Source organism: Amphiura filiformis, chromosome 7, assembly GCF_039555335.1.
Source record: "Amphiura filiformis chromosome 7, Afil_fr2py, whole genome shotgun sequence".
Lineage (NCBI taxonomy): Eukaryota > Metazoa > Echinodermata > Ophiuroidea > Amphilepidida > Amphiuridae > Amphiura > Amphiura filiformis.
This window is the reverse complement of record NC_092634.1, coordinates 24,759,140-24,779,083: the sequence shown is the minus strand read 5'-3', so window position 1 is coordinate 24,779,083 and position 19,944 is coordinate 24,759,140. Positions and strand designations below refer to the sequence as shown.

At 36.9% G+C, this 19,944-nt stretch overlaps 2 protein-coding genes across 2 annotated transcripts in view; both read left to right on the top strand.

Moving 5' to 3' along the window:
• Window positions 1-19,944, top strand: part of LOC140156938 (cytochrome P450 4F4-like) — a 28,143-nt gene that overhangs the window by 4,209 nt on the left and 3,990 nt on the right. The window contains 3 exon segments of the mRNA XM_072179980.1: window positions 27-204; window positions 18,171-18,349; window positions 19,074-19,198. Coding sequence (XP_072036081.1) covers window positions 27-204; window positions 18,171-18,349; window positions 19,074-19,198 — 482 coding nt within the window.
• On the top strand, window positions 4,762-14,471 carry LOC140156939 (cytochrome P450 4V2-like). The gene is made up of 4 exons (XM_072179981.1): window positions 4,762-4,873; window positions 6,358-6,553; window positions 12,477-12,559; window positions 12,895-14,471. The coding sequence occupies exons 1-4, from the start codon at window positions 4,776-4,778 to the stop codon at window positions 13,061-13,063; spliced, it is 546 nt and encodes a 181-aa protein (XP_072036082.1). The 5' UTR covers window positions 4,762-4,775; the 3' UTR covers window positions 13,064-14,471.

Sequence of the window (19,944 nt, the reverse complement as noted above, 5' to 3'; positions counted from 1 at the left end):
GAATATACCAAATCTAATATTTACAGCACCCTTTATCTCGTGTAACGAAAGACAACGTGGATACAATAGGCAACGAGGGAATGCAATGGTTCCTAGATATGGTGGCTGAATATCCGAGGGGATTCTACTACTTTTACAGTTGTATTGGGCCGTCATTTCACGCAAATCACCCTGAATGCGCAAAGGCTCTTTTGAAAAGTGGCGGTGAGTACAGTAATTATTAGTTTGAATAAGCAACACTCACGGATGTTAATACTGATACAGGTGGCATGTCCCAAATTGCTTAATATCGATACAAATAACGGTTTCCATTTATTAAGATATTTATACGCCTTTTATAATGTTCATAGGCGTAGATCCCGGGGGGACGGGGGATTTACCCCCCCCCCCCACGCCCCCAATATTTTGCCGGGGAGTGGTCCATACAATCATCCTACCCCCAAATGTTGACGCCTGTATGTGGGTTTCTGACCAAATTAACCTCATATTTGGCCATTTTATCCCACAAGTGCACCATATTTCAACAGTTTAGCTTCAAAATTGCAAATTTTTTCGCATTTGTTCCATGATCTTATTTTGGAGCCAAAAGGCGCTGGATTCAGTATACTTCGAGATTTTTTTTTCCAACCTTATCCCCCCAATGTCAAAACGAAATCTACGCCACTGATAATGTTATATATTTATCAGAAAAAACACATTTACTACAAATTAATTTTCTAGATCCTAAACCCTTAAGCGGTCCCGGATACAACTTGCTAGTACCGTGGTTGGGCGACGGGCTGGTCATCTCCAAAGGAAAGAAATGGTCACGCAATAGAAGATTATTAACGCCAGCATTCCACTTTGAGATTCTTCGGCCTTATATGGCAATCTACAATAACACGGTGGAGATCCTGTTGGTAATGTATCATATACTAGTACTTTGTTTCAATAGGCATGAGCTGTGATATCTCTCATATATCACTTCATTCATATTTAGATTGGAATTACCAAAATTATGGTTACCAACTGAATTTATATGGTATATATACTGCGCCAATAAAGTATCCTTACACTTGGAAAAATAGTCACAATTTCAAAACTGAACAATATTGGTGTAAATTTGTTTTTTAATAGATGCACTATCTGATCCTGCACATTATGACACCTTATCGAATCCAATGTGACCTCAAGAAGTAAAGACGAAGGTCCAGTTTTAAAAGTGACAAACTGGACTATACAAGGCGCAAAAAGATTCCCAACAAGCGAAACAAAGAGACAACTCAGTTTCTTCAACGAAGCGTTATTTAAAGCAGTTCTTATTTCAGTTTTTACTTTTCTGTACTTTTCTGTACTTTTCATAACTTTCATTTTATTTGTCAGTTCTTTTGTTTCAGTTTTCTTTTGTTTTAAATCAAAGCCAAACGCATAAATTAGCCATTCACCACTCTCAAACCAGATGTCTGGTCTGTGGAGTTTTGAATAGGCAACTTTGTCACTTTTAAAACGGGACCTTCGTCTAATCAAATGCTTGTAACTTTGCTTTTTGAAGTCACATTTGATTCAATGAGGTGTCATAATGTGCAGCAAATTTACTCCAACATTGTTCAGATTGGAAACTGTGATTATTTATTCAAGTGTAAGAATACTTTATTGGCGCAGTATATATGTCTCTGTTTGGGCGGTCGAAGCTTTCGTCAGATGTGTCTCTGACTACACCAATGACCGATTGTCGTCATTTTTATACATGTCAATTGGGTGAGGATAATCAAACAGTTGTTTTTGTCGATAGACAGAAAATACAAATTGCAAGAACGAATCTGCAAGAAAATACATTATGTACGCCTGGGTTTGTTATGGTATGAACATCTCAAACCTTTTTGGAGTAAGTGGGTCATATGAGGTCGAGGATCACCGAGTTGTATGTCGTCCTTCGTCGCTATAGTCTGGCGTTCTTGGAAGTTTTTTTCCTTTTATGTCAACATCGCGTTTTCGGTCTTTGCAGCGATTTGTGGTTGCCTCCACGACCTGTTTTTTTTTCAGTTTTAATGAGCTGCGAAAATTTCAGCAGATATGGACGATGCTGCGAAATTAAACAGCTAAACTCAACATTTACCTCACCACCCGATCTTCTCGTCATGGTCTATCATGCATGGCCTCTGTATCAATATTAAAGAAGTATTTGTGATTGTATTTCAGGATAAGATGGGAAAATGTGCCGAGTCTGGTGAATCGTTTGAGGTGACAAAGAACGTTAGTCTATGTACGCTAGATATCCTGCTGCAGTGTGCCTTCTCACAACAATTCAATTGCCAAGTAGCTGGGTACGTATCAACTGAATAATAGAGAGCTAGCGATTTCCAAACGCCTGGGTATGATTCAAAACCACTCTCAGGATTTTGAATATATGCAAGGGCCTTTAAAACGTACGTTTGGAAATCACAAGCTCTCTATTAGTGAAACACAAAAGTTGGGTACCGACCCATGTTGCTATATTTTGACCAAACAAAATGCATTCTTCCTTCGTACCACCCAACCGCCCTCTTATCAAAAATGTCAAGTGTTCCCTAAGTCGAGAGACACCCATGACGCTGTCGATGCTTGTCGCCCAATGGTTAAAATCTTGGATTGTCTCAGTTCGTCAATAGTATTTAGAAAAGACAGTGATTACAAAAAGAAACTGCATTAATCTTAAAATAATAACGCTGCATTTTTTTCATGATAATCCTAATCCTTAAACCATACACCAATCTCTTGGGTGGCGGTAGCGATAATTAACATTCTTTTTTTTAAACCGTAATACTGTTATTGATATGCAAACATTTTTCTCTTTCCATTGAAACACAGCGAAAACGACCCATTTGTTGCAGTCGTGAAGCGTATGTCAATCGAGATACTCGAGCGATTTTTGTAAGTATGGTACTTGCTGGATAAACTATAAACTTACTTAATCAACATGATCAAGTATGCACTTCAGAGATAGCGCTAGGAAAAATCAAGAGGTCCACCACTATAGACTATAATTTAAACATAAGAATTCATAAATTCATGATTTGGCTCATACAAAGATTCTTGTCATTTTATTGCCCAATTACTATTGCTAGTTTAGCGCCAGCAGCAAAAAGACAAGTCAATTTTCCATTGCACTCACTCGCAGCTACAATGGAAACGTCAAAAGCTCCAATTAAATAGGTATGAATGTTTCTTCTATAAACAAATCTAGCTTTTAATTTATCTTCCTGGTGATTTTTAATATTAAGTGAAAGAAAAGGAGTTTATATACGAGTTATAAAACAAATACTGAATGATTTTGTTCGTTATAAAGTCTGCACAAAAAGTAACGCAGCTTTTATATATACGCCTATAGCTTCAGAATTAATAATTGTATCCACAATTATTTCTGCATAGAAAGAATGATGATTTATTTAAGGGGGTACAACACCCCTGGCTAATTTTGTGCCTATTTTTGCATTTTTCTCAAAAATTATAGCACATTGGTGACAAGTAAAACATGTATATTATAGGGGCAAGGACTACAACTACTGTACTAAAAATTCAGCAACTCAAAGCAAGTAGTTATTGGTTTTCCCTCATTTTTGACTGTAACTCCACAATTGTTGTCTGTGTTGAAATAAAATTTCCAGTGCAGTAGTTGTAGTCCTTGCCCCTAAAATATACATATATAAGTTGTCCCCAATGCGGTGTAATTTTTGAGAAAAATGCAAAAATAGGCACACAATTGGGCAGGGGTGTAGTATTCCCTTAAGCGCATTTGATTACCCCATTTGTCAAATGTTCAATATCCGAATTTAAAAGTAGTTTACAGCGATCAATGGTTATTACGCAAGCACTGTGACAAGTAAAACCCTCCACTTATCTTCGCGCTGACTTCAAATCAATACAAATAGCTGCAACTTTTACTCGGGTATTTTTCTTTAAAAACACTGCTGTGTTGTTAATATTGAACGAAATTGTGGATAAATGGGGTATCAAAATGCGCGTAAATACATCATCCTTCTTTCTATGTTGAAATAGTGTGAACACAATTATTAGTTCTGACGCTATAAACGTATTTCTAACAGCTGCGTTACTTTTTGTGCAGACTTTAGATAGAATATGTTCATTAAGAATATGTTCATATGCAGCAACCAGTGGTCTCTCTCATGAATTAATAAATTTGAATTTGATAAAGTGTTTACCAAACCCAATTGCTTCTCTAATCGGAGGTGCGATGAGTATAGGTTTCATATCAATATAACACGTACATCGCTGTTCAGTTTAGATATAAGATGTGTTCAAACTATAAAAACCCTCACATCCCTGCTATATTTTATCTCATGATAATTATAATTTTGTAGTGTAACCAATCCTCTCCTGCTGAACAATTTCGTGTATCTCAATTTCACCTCACGGGGTCGGAAACATCAGAAAGACTGTGATTATGTTCATAAAGTGGCGGAAGATGTCATCAACAAAAGAAGGCAGCAACTTCGTACTAAGGTGAGTGTTCGGCACATTCGGCACATTAGAATGAAAATTGTAAAAGGTCGTGTTTGTCCGCTTATGGTTATTCTGGAAGCTAGACAACTTGACACTCTTGGACATTTTGCCCGGTATGTCAATGTTTTACGATATTAGAATTGTGTCAAAGCCGGGTATCATATTACGCTAGGTTAGGTTGTAAGCTGTTATGTTAATATTGTGTTGTGTTGTGTTTTGTTGTGTTGTGTTGTGTTGTGTTGTGTTGTGTTGTGTTGTGTTGTGTTGTGTTGTGTTCTGCTAGTGGTTTGTCATGGATGCTGTATGCTTTAGCAAAACACCCAGAGTGCCAAAGGAAAGTACAGAGCGAATTGGATGACATTTTTGCAGAGAAAGGCAACGAAACTGTTGAATGGTAAGTATAGTAGTACAGGTTTCTTGAAATACATTATTTACTCGATCATGTCGGAAAGTTTATGATGGTAGGCGGTGGGTAAAATACGGTAAACCCCATCCGATCTTTTACAGATTGAAGAGATTTATGGAAGTTATGAAAATACAAAGTGTACTCTTTTACATGTATACCCATAGAAATAGTAAAACCAAATACAGGCTGTATCAAAATGATTGGTAACCATCAATTTTCAGTGATATGAACGTGACTGCTACATCAAAATGCAACATAGGATCAACATAGTTTGTTGATTAATGTGATAATTAGTCACATAACTATAACATATGGTCATTTTAAGAAGATCCTACGTTGCATTTAGATGAGACCGGCTTTTCAATAACCATGATAACAATCAGTACTGATGGATACCAATCATTTTGATACAGACTGTATGAAAATGACACGGGCTTTTGACTTATTAGCGTAAAACTTTAAGTTTGCTAGCATTCCTGAGAGAACGCTGTCATCATTCCGGTCTGTTCTTGGCTATCTACTCGGTCTGTTTTTATTATGATTACCGGTTATATGGTGGGAAGTCCATTATTTGGCACTCTGGTGACATAGTCAAATCATTTGAACTGACGTTTGGTCACATGCAGTATCCGTTATTGTAGTGGTGGCATAATCGGATCTCACTCAGTATGGCACCTCATTTGTGTTAGTCGGGTTCGCCTTTTAGCAACAATCGTCTTCCATCGATGGGAAATAAAAGTGATAATAAGTGTATTAAAGATCTATATCCCTTCGATACTGAACAGCTATTCCATATTATTTTAACAGAAGACATGTGAAGGTTGAAATATTTTACTTTATTTAACAGGTTCCAGCCGTATGAACCATTATAAACATCTCAAAAAAAGTAACTAACCCCCCTTAAATAATGACCATTATTCAGAAACGGGTGATTGTATTACAAATCTGTAAAATGCGTTGGAAGCAGAATTTATTTCTGCATATTTTGACACCTCATTTGTAGCAATTGACTAAATATTGACGTCACAGCGTACATTTAAATCAATGTAACCCAAGATTTGAAAGTTGCTGTAAATTGTATTGATTTGTATTAAGTGTAATTGAAGGAAATCTGCGTAATGATATCTGAGTGTTTTTGTATTGTAAAAATGTGTATGTAAGTGCAACTTTCAAATCTGGACCTCACTACATTAAATTGACCGGCGTTTTATTGTTTTCTGGGCTATCGTATCAAATGAGGTGTCAAAATGCGCAGAAATAAATCCTGCTTCTAACGCATTTTACAGATTTATAATACAATAGCCCCTTTGTTTAATAATGGCCATTATTTAAGGGGGGTTAGTTACTTTTTTGAGATGTTTACAAGCTATAACTGTGTGCTTCCCCGGATGCTTTCAAGTTTGATAACCTTTTGAGTATTGACATGATCGGCAACTATCAATTACCTTTGTTTTGACAATCTTTATTTTTAGGGAGGATTTGGCCAAGTTCAAATATCTTACCTTATGTATGAAGGAATCCATGCGACTCTACCCACCGGTTTCCGATATATCTAGATGCTTGGACGAGGATTTGGAGGTAGATGGCCGCATTCTCAAGGCTGGTGTGCAAGCAGATATACATATCTATGCCCTACATCAACATCCAGACTACTGGGAAACACCAGAAGTAAGTTTAAGGAATAATGCAATTTAACTTAAGCTTATAGCAGTGACACAAAGCTGCTTTGGCAATGACTTGCAGGCATGGACTGCCAGTCTACGTCTGTCACATAATGCCTAGTACCGGGGGCCTAGTATATCAAGAATATCAAACGATCAGAGCAATAAACAACGCCGTCCGGTGTACACTCGGGATGTACATCAACCCCGGTCGTTGGACCTTCTGGACGGACTACATGTTATTGCTTAGTTTGGGTCATAGTTGTCACTAACAATCTGCCAATTACCAACCGGGGAAAAGAGTAATGCCAAAATTAGCGATAGCAATTTTGACATGAAAAAAGTATAATAATTATTTTGTACATGGACAAATTTGAAAATTGCTCAATCTGTGATGCACAGTGCTCAAGTTATAAGCGGGGAGGTAAATGTAATATTACAGCACCATTGGGGTCAACATTGTAAAAATGCTAACAGTATAAGGGCCGTGCAGCCAAAGGGGCTCTATCTAACGGTTATGGCAAGCCAAGGGGTCCAAAAGCGTGGAACCGCTACGCGTAGCTTCTTTCTCGTTACGAGCAGCTGTTTGACCAATCAAAATAGTCAAATTTAAACACGTGGTTGGGTCGTTAGCTGCGCGTAGTATAGTTATAGGTATCCTCTTTCACAGTTATTATCTTGCAATTGATTTACGGAATTAGCATAGATAACGAACGGGTAAAGGAGGCCAAATCACAGCACGTGTCAAGAGAACATGTTGCTAATGCCTGGCTAATATGACACAAAGCATATTTATTTAGTGTTTCCAAGTTTACACAGTGTTTAATAGCAAGTAACTTTATACTCGGGCTGTATTAGCGGTGCAGGGGATATGAAGGTCAAACAACAACTACTACTGATGTAAAGCGCTGTGTAAAGATATTGCAGGGAAAGCGATATCACATGCCACTGTGTAAATATGGAGAGAGTAAAATGGGTCATCATTTTTTTCGGAAGGGGGGGGGGGGTCCTAAATTTACAAAAAGTCGGCGTCAATAAAATTGCGGCCCTCACTATTTCGGCATCAAAATGTTATGACCCCCGACGCCCGACTCCCACCACCGATACACCTTACCCCCTAGACAGGCTAAAATTGTATTGAAATCAGTCTTTTTGAATACAATAAACACACTATCTGTAGTCATCTTGTGACTCCCTACATTTTGTCATTATCAATTTATGACCCCTCCCCCTTATTTTTCTTTCCAAAAAGTATGACCCCCTTTATTTGGGATCCCCTTCCGAAGAAAATGATAGCCCTCTAAATATAGAACAATCATCATTCTGTTCAGATATTACTTTAATAGCACCTATACCATTTTTTGCTGATATACTACAGATATTTTCATTTATAAAAATTAACAACGTAATATTTGTGAGAGAGGATGTTTACATCAGCTCCACGTGTTTAAAACCGCGAATCTGATTGGTTAATAAGCTGCACGTAACGAGAAAGAAGCTACGCGTAGCAGTTGCACGCTTTTGGACCCCTTGGCTTGCCATAAACGGTTTCGTAGGAAAGGTGTTTCAAGTGGACAAATCATATACCAAAATGTTCAGAAGAGTCTGTAGAATCTTTTCTGTCATGTTGTCAAATCTGTAACACGCGCATTCTATTCTGTTTTCATGACAACGGTTACGCTATTTTAAAGGATTTTTGTTATTTTTACCTAAAAATGGCACATTTAAACTTAGCTATTTCTTGAAAACCAAATGGAGAAGAAACTTCAGATTAGTGTACAGAACACATGTCACACGGATATTTGAAATACCGTAGAAACCCGTCTATAAGGAATAGAAGCGACTGTGATGATAGCATATTTCACGCTAGCGCCCTCCACAATATTATATCATTATGGAATTTGAGCAAATCATTTACCGACACAAGCAGGTATACAATGTATTATTTTATCTTTATTTCGCATCTCACGAGCATAGCTCACTTGGCAAGGCATAAGACTTTGGTTCTTTAGATCGGAAGATGGTGAGTTCGAGCCTCATCACGGTCACACAAACTTTTATAAACAAAATATTGTTCAAACTTTTCATTTATATTTTCTTGCATTTTCTAAAGACTCCTTTCGTGATCATTTTTTTTTTCATATTTAGTTTAATTTATTCTATTGTTTTTCTTTTATTGTTTCTTTTCTTTGTCTTTTTTTCTTGTTTAATTTAATTTTTTCTTTATTTTTCTTTGATTCATATAATATTGGCAGGATAAGGAGAGGAGGGAACTAAAGACCCATTCAGTGATTTGCTCATCCGGACGATCGTAAAAATCATCAAAATTCACCTTTGTCATTGTCATAGATGTGGTAACATAGCCTGCTAGTGGTTCAGCAGAAAACCGTGTGACACATAATATACATTTGGCTACATTTTATTATACGATAAATACGAATTTATTAAACATGGTAACAAATATTCTCTAGCAGATCGGTTATACGATGGAACTGGTAGGCATAGGCCTATTATAAATTCGGGATATTAAATATCTTCCTGACGAGACAGATCTGCGCATGTGGTCAAAGACGATTCCTTACTAGCCACAGACCGTCCGCTGGAATTAGTTGAATCGCTATGGCTGTTGGTCGGACCTCTCATCTCTCCACATCGATTGTGACCTATCCCCGACATTGCCCTTATGAACTCACATCCTCCTGTTTTATTCCAATACGCTGGCGAAGTTACGTAATAATCGGATTAACTACCATAGCAATAGGTGAAAACAATTTTTGAATATACCGCGTTATACACTGGGTCCTTTCATCTTTTCTGTTTCGGTTTCGGTTTCCGGTTTCGGTTTCGGATCTCATTGTTATTTTGAAGTGTTAGCATGGTACGTGTGAACAATCCTTTTATTCTAGTCTTTTGTTGACTACAGAAAAGTTGAACGAAGATCACTTCTGTTTCGGTTTCGGGAGTTATGTTAATTTCTGACATGAAAAACGTGAGATGAGAGGGTTGATGCTAATCTAGACAAAAGAAGTGTCTAAATTTTACGGTCGTAAATTCGTGATAAATTGTACGGCTTCAATTGACTTGCGTTGGGTGTATAGGTACTCCAGCCTAAGCGGGAGTAGATTGTGAAAAAAGCCCAGCGTAGAAATATACATTAACATGATTAATATAAATTAATCAATAATAATCAGTGTTGCCAAGAATTACATATACTTGTTTGTTTGTGCAATCGCGCACAAAAATCGGTCATATGATTATGTAGCGATTAAACGGGGAATTATTTTCGTCCCAAATACACCATAAAACTTGGTAATATGCAACACCAAAGAAGTGCGTTGAAGTGAAACTAATAGGATTTCTTTCATTGGAATTGGTAATCTGATAATTGCTTCAGGCAAAATTGCCAGACTCAAATCTATTTTAAATGTATATTATTTGAGAGAGTGGGGATGATGAGACGAGGAGATGATCTGGTGGAGGAGAGGAGAGGAGAGGAGAGGAGAGGAGAGGTGATCGAGAGAAGAGAGGGGGCGAGCAGAGGAGTTTATTCCGTTTATTTTGATTTTTCCACGTTGATCATAGGCCTACTGCTAAAACAGTGAGAGGGGGAGAAGGGTAAAGGAAATACAACATCCAATATAATTCAGATATCCACATAATTCAAAAGATGGCACAGATTAGAGTTGGGGAGGGGGAGAGACAGACAGACTAGAAAGAGAAGAAAGCGGGAGGAGAAGAGGCATGTGTCCTTTTTTTTTTTTTTAAATGTCATAGTAACATGGACCATAATGACACCGAATTTGCGTTCGGATCTGATGTAGGCCTAACCTGAGTAAGATTGCCCACTTGAGACGCCAGTGTTGCATATAATTGACTTATCCAACCTTTATTGACAGACATAAGTGTGATTGACAGCACTTATTATTACCTCATCAAATGAGAAGCATGATGCCCCAAACGTAACAATGAAGTCAACTTACACACCATCCTACTTAATCCCTTGCGTTTTCGTTTCTGAACAATAGAGCTCCCGAAACAGAAAAGATGAAACGAGGGACTGATACGTTCAGGCGGTACCTCTTCATTGAACCATATCATGCTGCACCTGTAAGATCTTTGAAAAGACCAGTATTGTATTCAATCTATGATTGCAGACATACACAGTACAGGTGATGAGTGTAACCTGCTTGTAGCGCAGCGCGATATGTTCAAATTTGTTTTCACCTATTGCTATGGTAATTAATCCGATTAATTACGCAACTTCACCAGCGTATAATGGCCGAATAAATTCTGACCATCACTTGGCTTGTTGGATTCGTCTATACTACAATTCGCTGTCGAAGTGACGTAATAATCGCAATAACTACCATCAAGCAGATTGCACTAATCACCCGCGTATGTCACCAAACATAGATTGAATACCACTCTTTTCATAAATACTAATCTTACATGGCGAGTGATTAGCATTTCTTTGACAACTATGGTTTAATGCATAGGTGCCACGTGAACGATGAAGTGCAGGGCTATATATTCGAAATTGTATTCATCAATTGCTATGGTAGTTAATCCGATTAATTACGTCACATCGACAGCGAATAGCCTATAGTATGGGTTCAAGTGGAACAAAAAATAGTGTATGTCCATTGCTAGCTATGGTAATTAATCATGTTAGTGTTTACATCACTACTTCGGTGAAGACAAGAGAAGTGTGCCTTCTCTACCAACGCCTGTGATATAACAGGTGCAAGCGAAACAAAATTGAATGACCAGAATAGTTTCCTTTGTCAGATGAATTGATTGAAGTTTTTAAAGACACTCTATTCTTGATGGGACAATAGATTCAAATATGGAATAATTATTATTCCTCATCTATTTTTTTTTTTATTGAAAAACTGCAATTGTGGCAACAGAACAATATTTATTTTGATTTCATTTCAAGTAGAAACAAAATCGTGCTTAAGCCAAAAACGCACCCTACCTCAAGAATTGGGATGGCACAAAGGTACAACATAGGTTTTTATTGCAAAGACGAGGACAGACAAGTAGTTACAACACATCTGTCTAACCGTGGGTTTCGCTATTATTTAGAATAAATGCTTTTACTAGTTTCTATAAAACCACAAAATTACTAAAAAAACTATAAAAAAACTAAAAAAAAATATATAAAAAAACGCACCTAAAATTAAAAGTAGAAAGGTAGATTTGAAGAAAGATAAAAAGAACATGTCAAAAAGTTAAAATTAAACGAGAATGAAAAAACGGAACCGGTGCCCGGACCATGCTCTCTTCAGCATGTCTTCAGTTCCAAAGTCTGACGCTCTATCAATTGAGCTATACGATCCTGATATACGAACCAGTCGTTATTATGTCAATACAATTGATTGGTGTTACAACATACTTAGATGGAATGCATAGCCACCCAGTAGATATATATTTGCTCAAACTCCAAATACAACAAGCAACCAATTTTATTGAGGGCGTTTCTTGGGTATATCCTTGTAGACGGGGTTTTACGGTATGTAAACAAAATCATCGCTTAATTTATGGGTATAAATGCCCTGTAAATGTACTGTAAGATTGTCTTGGTCTCATCAAATTTAATAAAAGTTTGCGAATGTTTCATTATCTAGCTAACAGGGTAAAAATCTCAATTGAACTTCTAAAGACCTTGACCTATTTTGTCATGTTTCGTATGTAATGAAACATCCTAGACGATGTAAATTGTTTATTGTTTAGAATTGTTTTGCAAGATGAACAGTTTGGTTAAATGTTTGGTTGAAATCGTATTTAAAAGAGATTTTGACCCCCGCTAAGAGTGCAAAATTGTACCTTTATGCTAACCGTGCGTCAGAAATAGGTTAAACTACATTTAAAAAAAATCCATTTGACTAGAGGAATAACAAATCTGAGTTTTATTTTGATTTGATCAGGAATATATCCCAGAAAGGTTCCTGCCTGAAAACAGCAAAAATAGACATCCATACTGCTATGTGCCTTTTTCTGCAGGACCAAGGTAGGTGTAACAATGTTTTATAACATTCCATTGCAGTCTGGTTATAGTAAATAGAACAGTTCACCATTTTTGCCCTTCATAGCAGAAATATGTAATGGGCAGTCATATTTGCTCAAAAATATTATTTTCAAGAACTATCATCATACCCTTAATCACAAAAGGTCGAAGACATCCTATAAATGAAACTAGTTCGTTAGAAGACCTTTCTGTCGAAGACGTAATCGTGATTTTACAAATTTTATCTCTTGTTTCTTCTTCTTCAGTTTGACGATGTCAATTTAATTACACAAATAATTCAATATCAATGCTGTTCTTTTTTTCTATATCTTTCAAAGAAACTGCATCGGACAGAACTTTGCTCTTAACGAAGAAAAAGTGATACTGGCACGAATTTTATACAACTTTGAAGTAGAATTGGACCCGGACCACGAAGTCAATTTTGGCCTGGAATTAACATTAAAACCGTCTAATGACATCAAAGTGGTGCTTAAAAAGCGACGTTGATTGCCAGCTGGTACGATTGGACACTTTTGTTGAAGACATAATAAGATCGGCAACTCTATCATGTCTATTGCGAAACGTTTTTATAATATCTACACATTTGTTTTTTAAATACCATATTAGGGACTTCCACCGTGTTTTGGTAACCTAAGTAGCTGATATAAGGCCACATTAAATAAATCCTGAGTCTCAAAGCTTGTGAGAAATTGAAAACCAAATGCGGTTTTTTTAATAATTTTTGCAACACGCATTTGGCTTAGTGTCAGTACAGGCTTTGGGATAAGCATTTTGTGCAGAAAATATCCATCATGTCCAATGTCTGTTGTAAAATGTTGGAGTAGTAGACAGATAAAGTCACCGCTACAAAAAAATCCTCCCGGTATTAAAACTTCAAAACTTTTTGAAAACTTGAAATCAAATAGGAATTTTTTATTTTCGCGTTTTTGATAAAAAGAGAAAGAAAGAAAAAAAAATGAATTTCTTGAAGAGGATATTAACACGCGCGGCAGCTTTGAGACTCCGGATTTAATTAATATGAGTGATAATGTTGTAAAGATCGCATATGATTTTTACTATAAGACCTAACGCTTAAAACGATTTTCCAACAATTCGCACAAAAGTTGTCCAATAGAAATACCAGTGATGATGGTTTTCAGGAAATGTACTGATTTAGGATATGGAATAATATTTTAGGATTCAGGAAATGGGTCTGAAGAGGAAATTTATTTTTCAAGATTACATTATTTTGAAATAGCACTTGCATTTCTGCAATAAACCCTGATCATAACCAGTGGCGTAGCCAGGATTTTGGAACCGAGGGAGCACAACTTGGAAATGTACCGACGGAAATATTTTTGGCCGACGGAAGTTGTGATTTGTTGATCCAAACTTTTTTTGCATGGTTTGAAAAAGTGAAGAGCAAAAAAAAAAAAAAGAGTAATAGTCGGCACCAACATAAAAACAAACCCCCACTGGCTACGCCACTGATCATAACGCGATAAAATATTTTTCATGTCAAGTTTGAATCTATCCGAATCAAATTTGACCCGATTATTATCAAATTAATTACAAATCTAGTGAGACCTTACTTTACTACAAGTGGAAATTCCAATTTAATGAACACAGCCTGACATAACGTGACGATTTGTTTTGTGCACACTGCGCGATGCCCGCCAGCGTTTGCGACTGTGCGTGAATGACGCGGAAGTGAACCCAATCATGACAACGCTCTCGTTAGTATTGTATCCAAGGACGTGCGTTCGCGTTGTAGTTTCGTAAGAGTCTAAGAGTCTAATCATACAATATTAAATTCTTCATTTTAAATTTAAATTCTTCATTGTCAATTTTTTATTATCATTATTATTGTGTAAAAATAAAATTGTGAATGACCATTTGTAATCATTACATTAAAATAAACCAATCTGTATTTATACATGTATGTGTCATTGTTATTTTTCACTACAATTATTACTGTGTGCAAGGACACAGTACTTTGACCAGTACTGGTCAAAGTTTTGCAAACGTTGCCACGAAATAAAACTCAATTTTTATATCCTTCATTAATATATCCTCGTTCATTAATTAGTTAAAAGTGTATCACGTGACCAAAAGTAGTTTAACTAATTTGCAAAGCAGTAAAAGGCCTGTTGGCGGACAGTGCAGTATTTTCATACAGTATATCTTTTTATATAGCTTTAAAAATAATGATATTTTGTAATTTTCCCCAAACCTGCATTTTTTCTTAAGGAAAATAACAGTTTGGAAGTATTATGGTTCACGAAATGAGTCTGAATAAGTTGTAACCCTATATAAAATATTAACTAGAAGCATTCATTATACTCATCACCTGGGTATGTATGCAATCATAGATTGAATACAGTACTACTGTTTTCAAATATACTAATCTTACAGGGGCAAGTGATCAGCACGATATGAACATTCTATAGAATTACGATCAAGGTCTTTATCCCTGTTCTTTAACATCTATGGTTCAATGCAGAGGTACGTACCGCGTGAACGTACTAGAGCAGTGCGGTATATTCAAAAATCGTTTAAACCAATGGCTTTGGTAGTTAATCCTGTTACACGGCGAATACATTGAGTAGTAATGAGTTAACGTGCATAAATGTTAATTATTTATTCCAATATGAACATTCAAGGGCGGCTAGACTATAATTTATGATACATAGGAACATATTAAAAACCCGTTGACCAAGTTTTCAGGCACAAGTATACAAAATAAACGTACCCTGAACATTTTTAACAATATTATACAATGTAAATCAATATAAATTAATGTAATATGTCCAATTTACTTCAAACAAAGGCCATATCGACTGCCGCATATTCAACCTTACAATCACCCTTTATATTCGCCTAAAACTTTTTCACGATTTTCACAGAATTTTAACAAAACTACCAAGTTTGAAGTCCATACCCTTTCGAATAATCTCACAAAAGCAAAACGGTTAACATTTCTATAACTAAAAAGAATGGATGCACGATAAACACAAAATGACTTAATGGATCGATGAGTTTCAGCCATTTGTGTATAAACATAAGCGTTTTATTACGCTGGATGATAAACCTTAACGAACACCGACCGTGACGGTACCACGATTTTCAAGGGGGGGGCTTGGGGTCAAAGTAAATTTCAGGGGAATCAACAAATTTTGCACAAAATTGTCGCAAAAAGTTGAAATATGTGTGATTTTGGGGGGGGGGTTTACTCAAAAGTGGGGGACAAGAAAATGATTGGGGGATTATGAGGGGGTTAATTCCCCCCGTAGTGCTAAGCTATACTTTCTTCTATGCAGTTTGGTTATATGTTTTTATCGTGTTTATTATCAGGTTTAACAAAATGATCAAAGGTTAAGTCCACTGTACTATGCCACAGGGTGTCACAAAATGATAAAAACCGCATGCTACAGACATCAGCGTTTTAGTCTGGGGTGGCGGTACTTTCATTTTGCTATTGGTGTACAGCACGTATTCTCGAAAGTAGGGACTTGAGGAACGGTTTCAAAGCAAAATGGGTATACTTTCTTTTCACTATAATTGGTTATTATAATTATATTGGTTAATTTTTCACGACTTGTTCAATTTTTTACGTCACTGCTTCAATTCCGGCGTGGGGCAAGTGGCAAAGGCCCGGGCAGGGGTGCAGGAGGTAGCCGTCGCCGGGGAAGATCACGGGATTTAGCTTTTTTTTAAATATCTGAGGTGTAAGAAGGGCTCTTTTTTCACAAATCCATCGTCTTTTTTAAAGTCCCGTCTCTCTTCTCTTCTACTCTGCTTTCTTCCCATTTCTCCCCCTTTCTCCCACCACCACCTTTACGGGACCAAAACGTTTTGGAGCCTACCAACAGGAGAAAAGGTGGGCCAATGACCTACCTGCCTCCCCGGTTCCGTTTATCGTGCACACACATTGCATATATCATTCGCTTAGTGACCCGTTTCCCTGGGATACAGTTTAATATTGAAGTTCAATGTCCAAATATTGACATATAGATAAACTTAGTTGCAAAGGTGAGTTAATTAAGCGTTTTGTAAGTTGAAGAGATACTATTGTCCCTATTGTTATTGTTGAGTCAAATAAACCTTACATGAATGAATGCTAATTATTTCGTGACACCCTGTCCGCTGTCTATGCTTGGTCCTTTTTAATTAGGGCAAGATGGCAATGGGATCAACTATCGTTGTCGGCCTGCTGGTAGCACCATTGATTTACTTATTTCTTGGTTTATTCACATATCTACGTACTGTTTATTACCAAGCCAAATGCGTGTTGCAATGGCCAGGTCCACCAAAACATTGGCTCACTGGCAACATCACACAGGTATGAAAAGACACTTAATATTTCCATTTTTCTTCATTCAATCTTTATTGAAGCAATGTGTTTTTGTTCAATTTACTTCTCCCGTAACTTTGATTCGTAATGGTCGCAGCGGATCAAAAGAGATGTCAACGTATAAGACATTGAATCAATTTCAAACATACAGTTGACAAGTGTAAAAAAGTACGGTATTTTCTGTTCGAAGTTTACAACGATAAAGATGGGTGAGGAAATTCATCTGTAATCACCAATCTTATTATTATCATCCAGCACCCATTTTCGCGTGTAAACAAAGACAACAAAGATACAATAGGCAACGAGGGAATGCAATGGATCCTAGATATGTTGGCAGAATTTCCGAGGGGATTCTACTTCTTTTACAGTGGTATTGGACCGACATTTCAGGCAAATCACCCGGAATGCGCTAAAGCTCTATTGAAAAGTGGCGGTGAGTGTATACATTTTTAATTGATATCTAAATTCATGCCACATGTGAGTGCCATTCAAAAAATCTAGCCTACACACGGATATTTTAAATTCATGGGGACAGAGCTTTCTTCCACAACGTCTGAGACTGTGTCAACACTTTCAAGACTCTGTTAAAGGGACTTTCAGATATCCGACAAGGACCCAGAATATTAATTTAAAGTTTTTGAAGTCGCTTACAATGGTTGATAAATCGGGAAAATACCCGTAAACCATTCTCTACTCAGAAATGTCAACAAAATATGAAGACAACTGAAAGATTACATCCGAGGTTACGTTCGTCTATGAGATCGCGATCCTTTGGATTTACTTGGAATTCCTTATGCATGTATGCCCGGGTATAAAGAATTAATTTGTGTATTTCCTGAACTGCAAACACAGTATCTAGCTTTTTCACGTGATGGCTTAGTTACAACGTTAGTTTTTAAAAGTGAATGTCCCTTGTACATTGATGATAACCGCAACTTTAGAATCTGGTTAACCAGTCCTGTCATACGCCTTCTGATTATTTCGAGAACGGTGCATACTCACAGAATAAAGCGCACCTTATTGGTGGCGCACGCTAAAATCTAGCCGGAAAGTATACATTTCATAGATAGATAACTATGTATAAAAATGTATTTATTATTGTTTATATTGAACTGCAAGTCAATAAGCTTGAAAGTTGTTATTGTCGGGTGGACCGCGAAAATTGAAAAGCACAGATATTTATGTAATTGCACATGACTTGCTCTGTTTTATGTTATGCATTCATCAAAAAAGCCAATTGTCTTAACATTTATATTCTAGATCCTAAACCCTTAACCGGTCCCGGATACAACTTGCTAGTACCATGGTTGGGAGACGGGCTACTCATCTCAAAAGGGAAGAAATGGTCGCGCAATAGAAGATTATTAACGCCAGCATTCCACTTTGAGATTCTCCGACCTTATATGACAATCTATAACAACACGGTGGAGATTATCTTGGTAATGTTTTATAATACTCAGATTAATACCGTTTAACCCTAGTCCTCTAGATTGTTTTTCCTGTTGCCGTTGAACTCACGTACGTACAAACAAACAAACAAACAAACAAACAAACAAACGGCTCCATGCAATTGTCCCACTATTGTTTCCACTAAATTGAATGGAAAAAATTTACCTTGATACATTTTCCAATACCCGTGGGTGAGGTAAGCTGTCCATCTTCAAGGGTAGGGTTATTGAGACCCAAGTATATTTTTCGTCCATTTTTGCAAGATGTTTTTATATTACGTTATAATTATGGTGGTTTCCTATCATTTCCTGTGATGAATACTGCAAAACATCCGAAGTTTCTATGATTTTTGGCTGAAATCCAATGTTTGGTAAATATTAACTAACATGACTGAAAATATGCGTTTTTGAGATTTTGTCGAATATGACATCATTTTGACCCAACCTTATCTATTGGTACCAAAATCATTGACATTAGAGGTATCATAGCAAAGATTCAGAGGGAAGGGTTTGCAACTTACCCCATTTCCTTAGACGTGTTAATACGAACAATGCCTCAGTTCACCGTTATTGTACCGCACAGTCAACTCTAGCTCATGAGTCGTTAAAATCATCGTTTCCTATACCTACTAGTCTTCTCGTCCTAGCCTTTCACGGCTTCCGTATCAAGTGCATTCAAAAATTGCAGTTAAAACAAATTTTGTTTGCGTTTCAGGAAAAGATGTGCAAATTTGCTGAGTCCGGAGAATCGTTTGAGGTGACAAAAAACGTGAGTTATTTAACGCTAGATATCCTGCTGCAGTGTGCCTTTTCACAGCAATCCAATTGCCAAATTGATGGGTACGTATCAATTAAAGAATTGATTTGTGAAAAACACTCATGAGCAATATTCCACATATTTGACAGGAAAATGTTGCATAATCGTTGGTTTTTACTCATCGCATTTTCACCTTTAAAATTTTCCACGGAGGGTCAAAGTTTATCGTAATTCGGGATTGTCTCAGTTCAATAGCAATTTGAAATCCCAGCAAAGATTATGTTATGCATAATTGTATGCATCATTTAGGTGGATCAGGATGGAGCATGACCTAGCGGTATAAAGCTGACACACACAGAAGGAATGGTTTTTTTTACGAAGGAGACCCTCAGAAATATTATTGGCCTTAACTCATAAACCACAACACCTGTGGAAATGTAATACATTCTTATTCAATGGGTGCATCTTGTAAAGAATTCACGTAATTTGATTGGTTTTCGGGGGTATAATATCTCACAATAGTTGATAGTGATATTAGTCAGGGCGCGCGCCGCCACGCAACGGCGGCACGTTTGTTGCTCCTCAATGAACGCGCGATAATGCGTTCGCGTAATACACGTGCGAGAACTAAGAACGCGATTCAGCGGCTTAGATGTTCGTGATGGTTTCTTTCATTTAAAACAACGGGGATGACCTCACAAAAGTAAGTTTATTTTTTTCTGAAAAAAGGCAAGTTTTTCTCGCAAACATTACATTAAAACTGAATAAGAATGAGAATAAAAGATAGGATTTTGTCTTTTGCCTATCCAATATTGTGTCATAATGGATG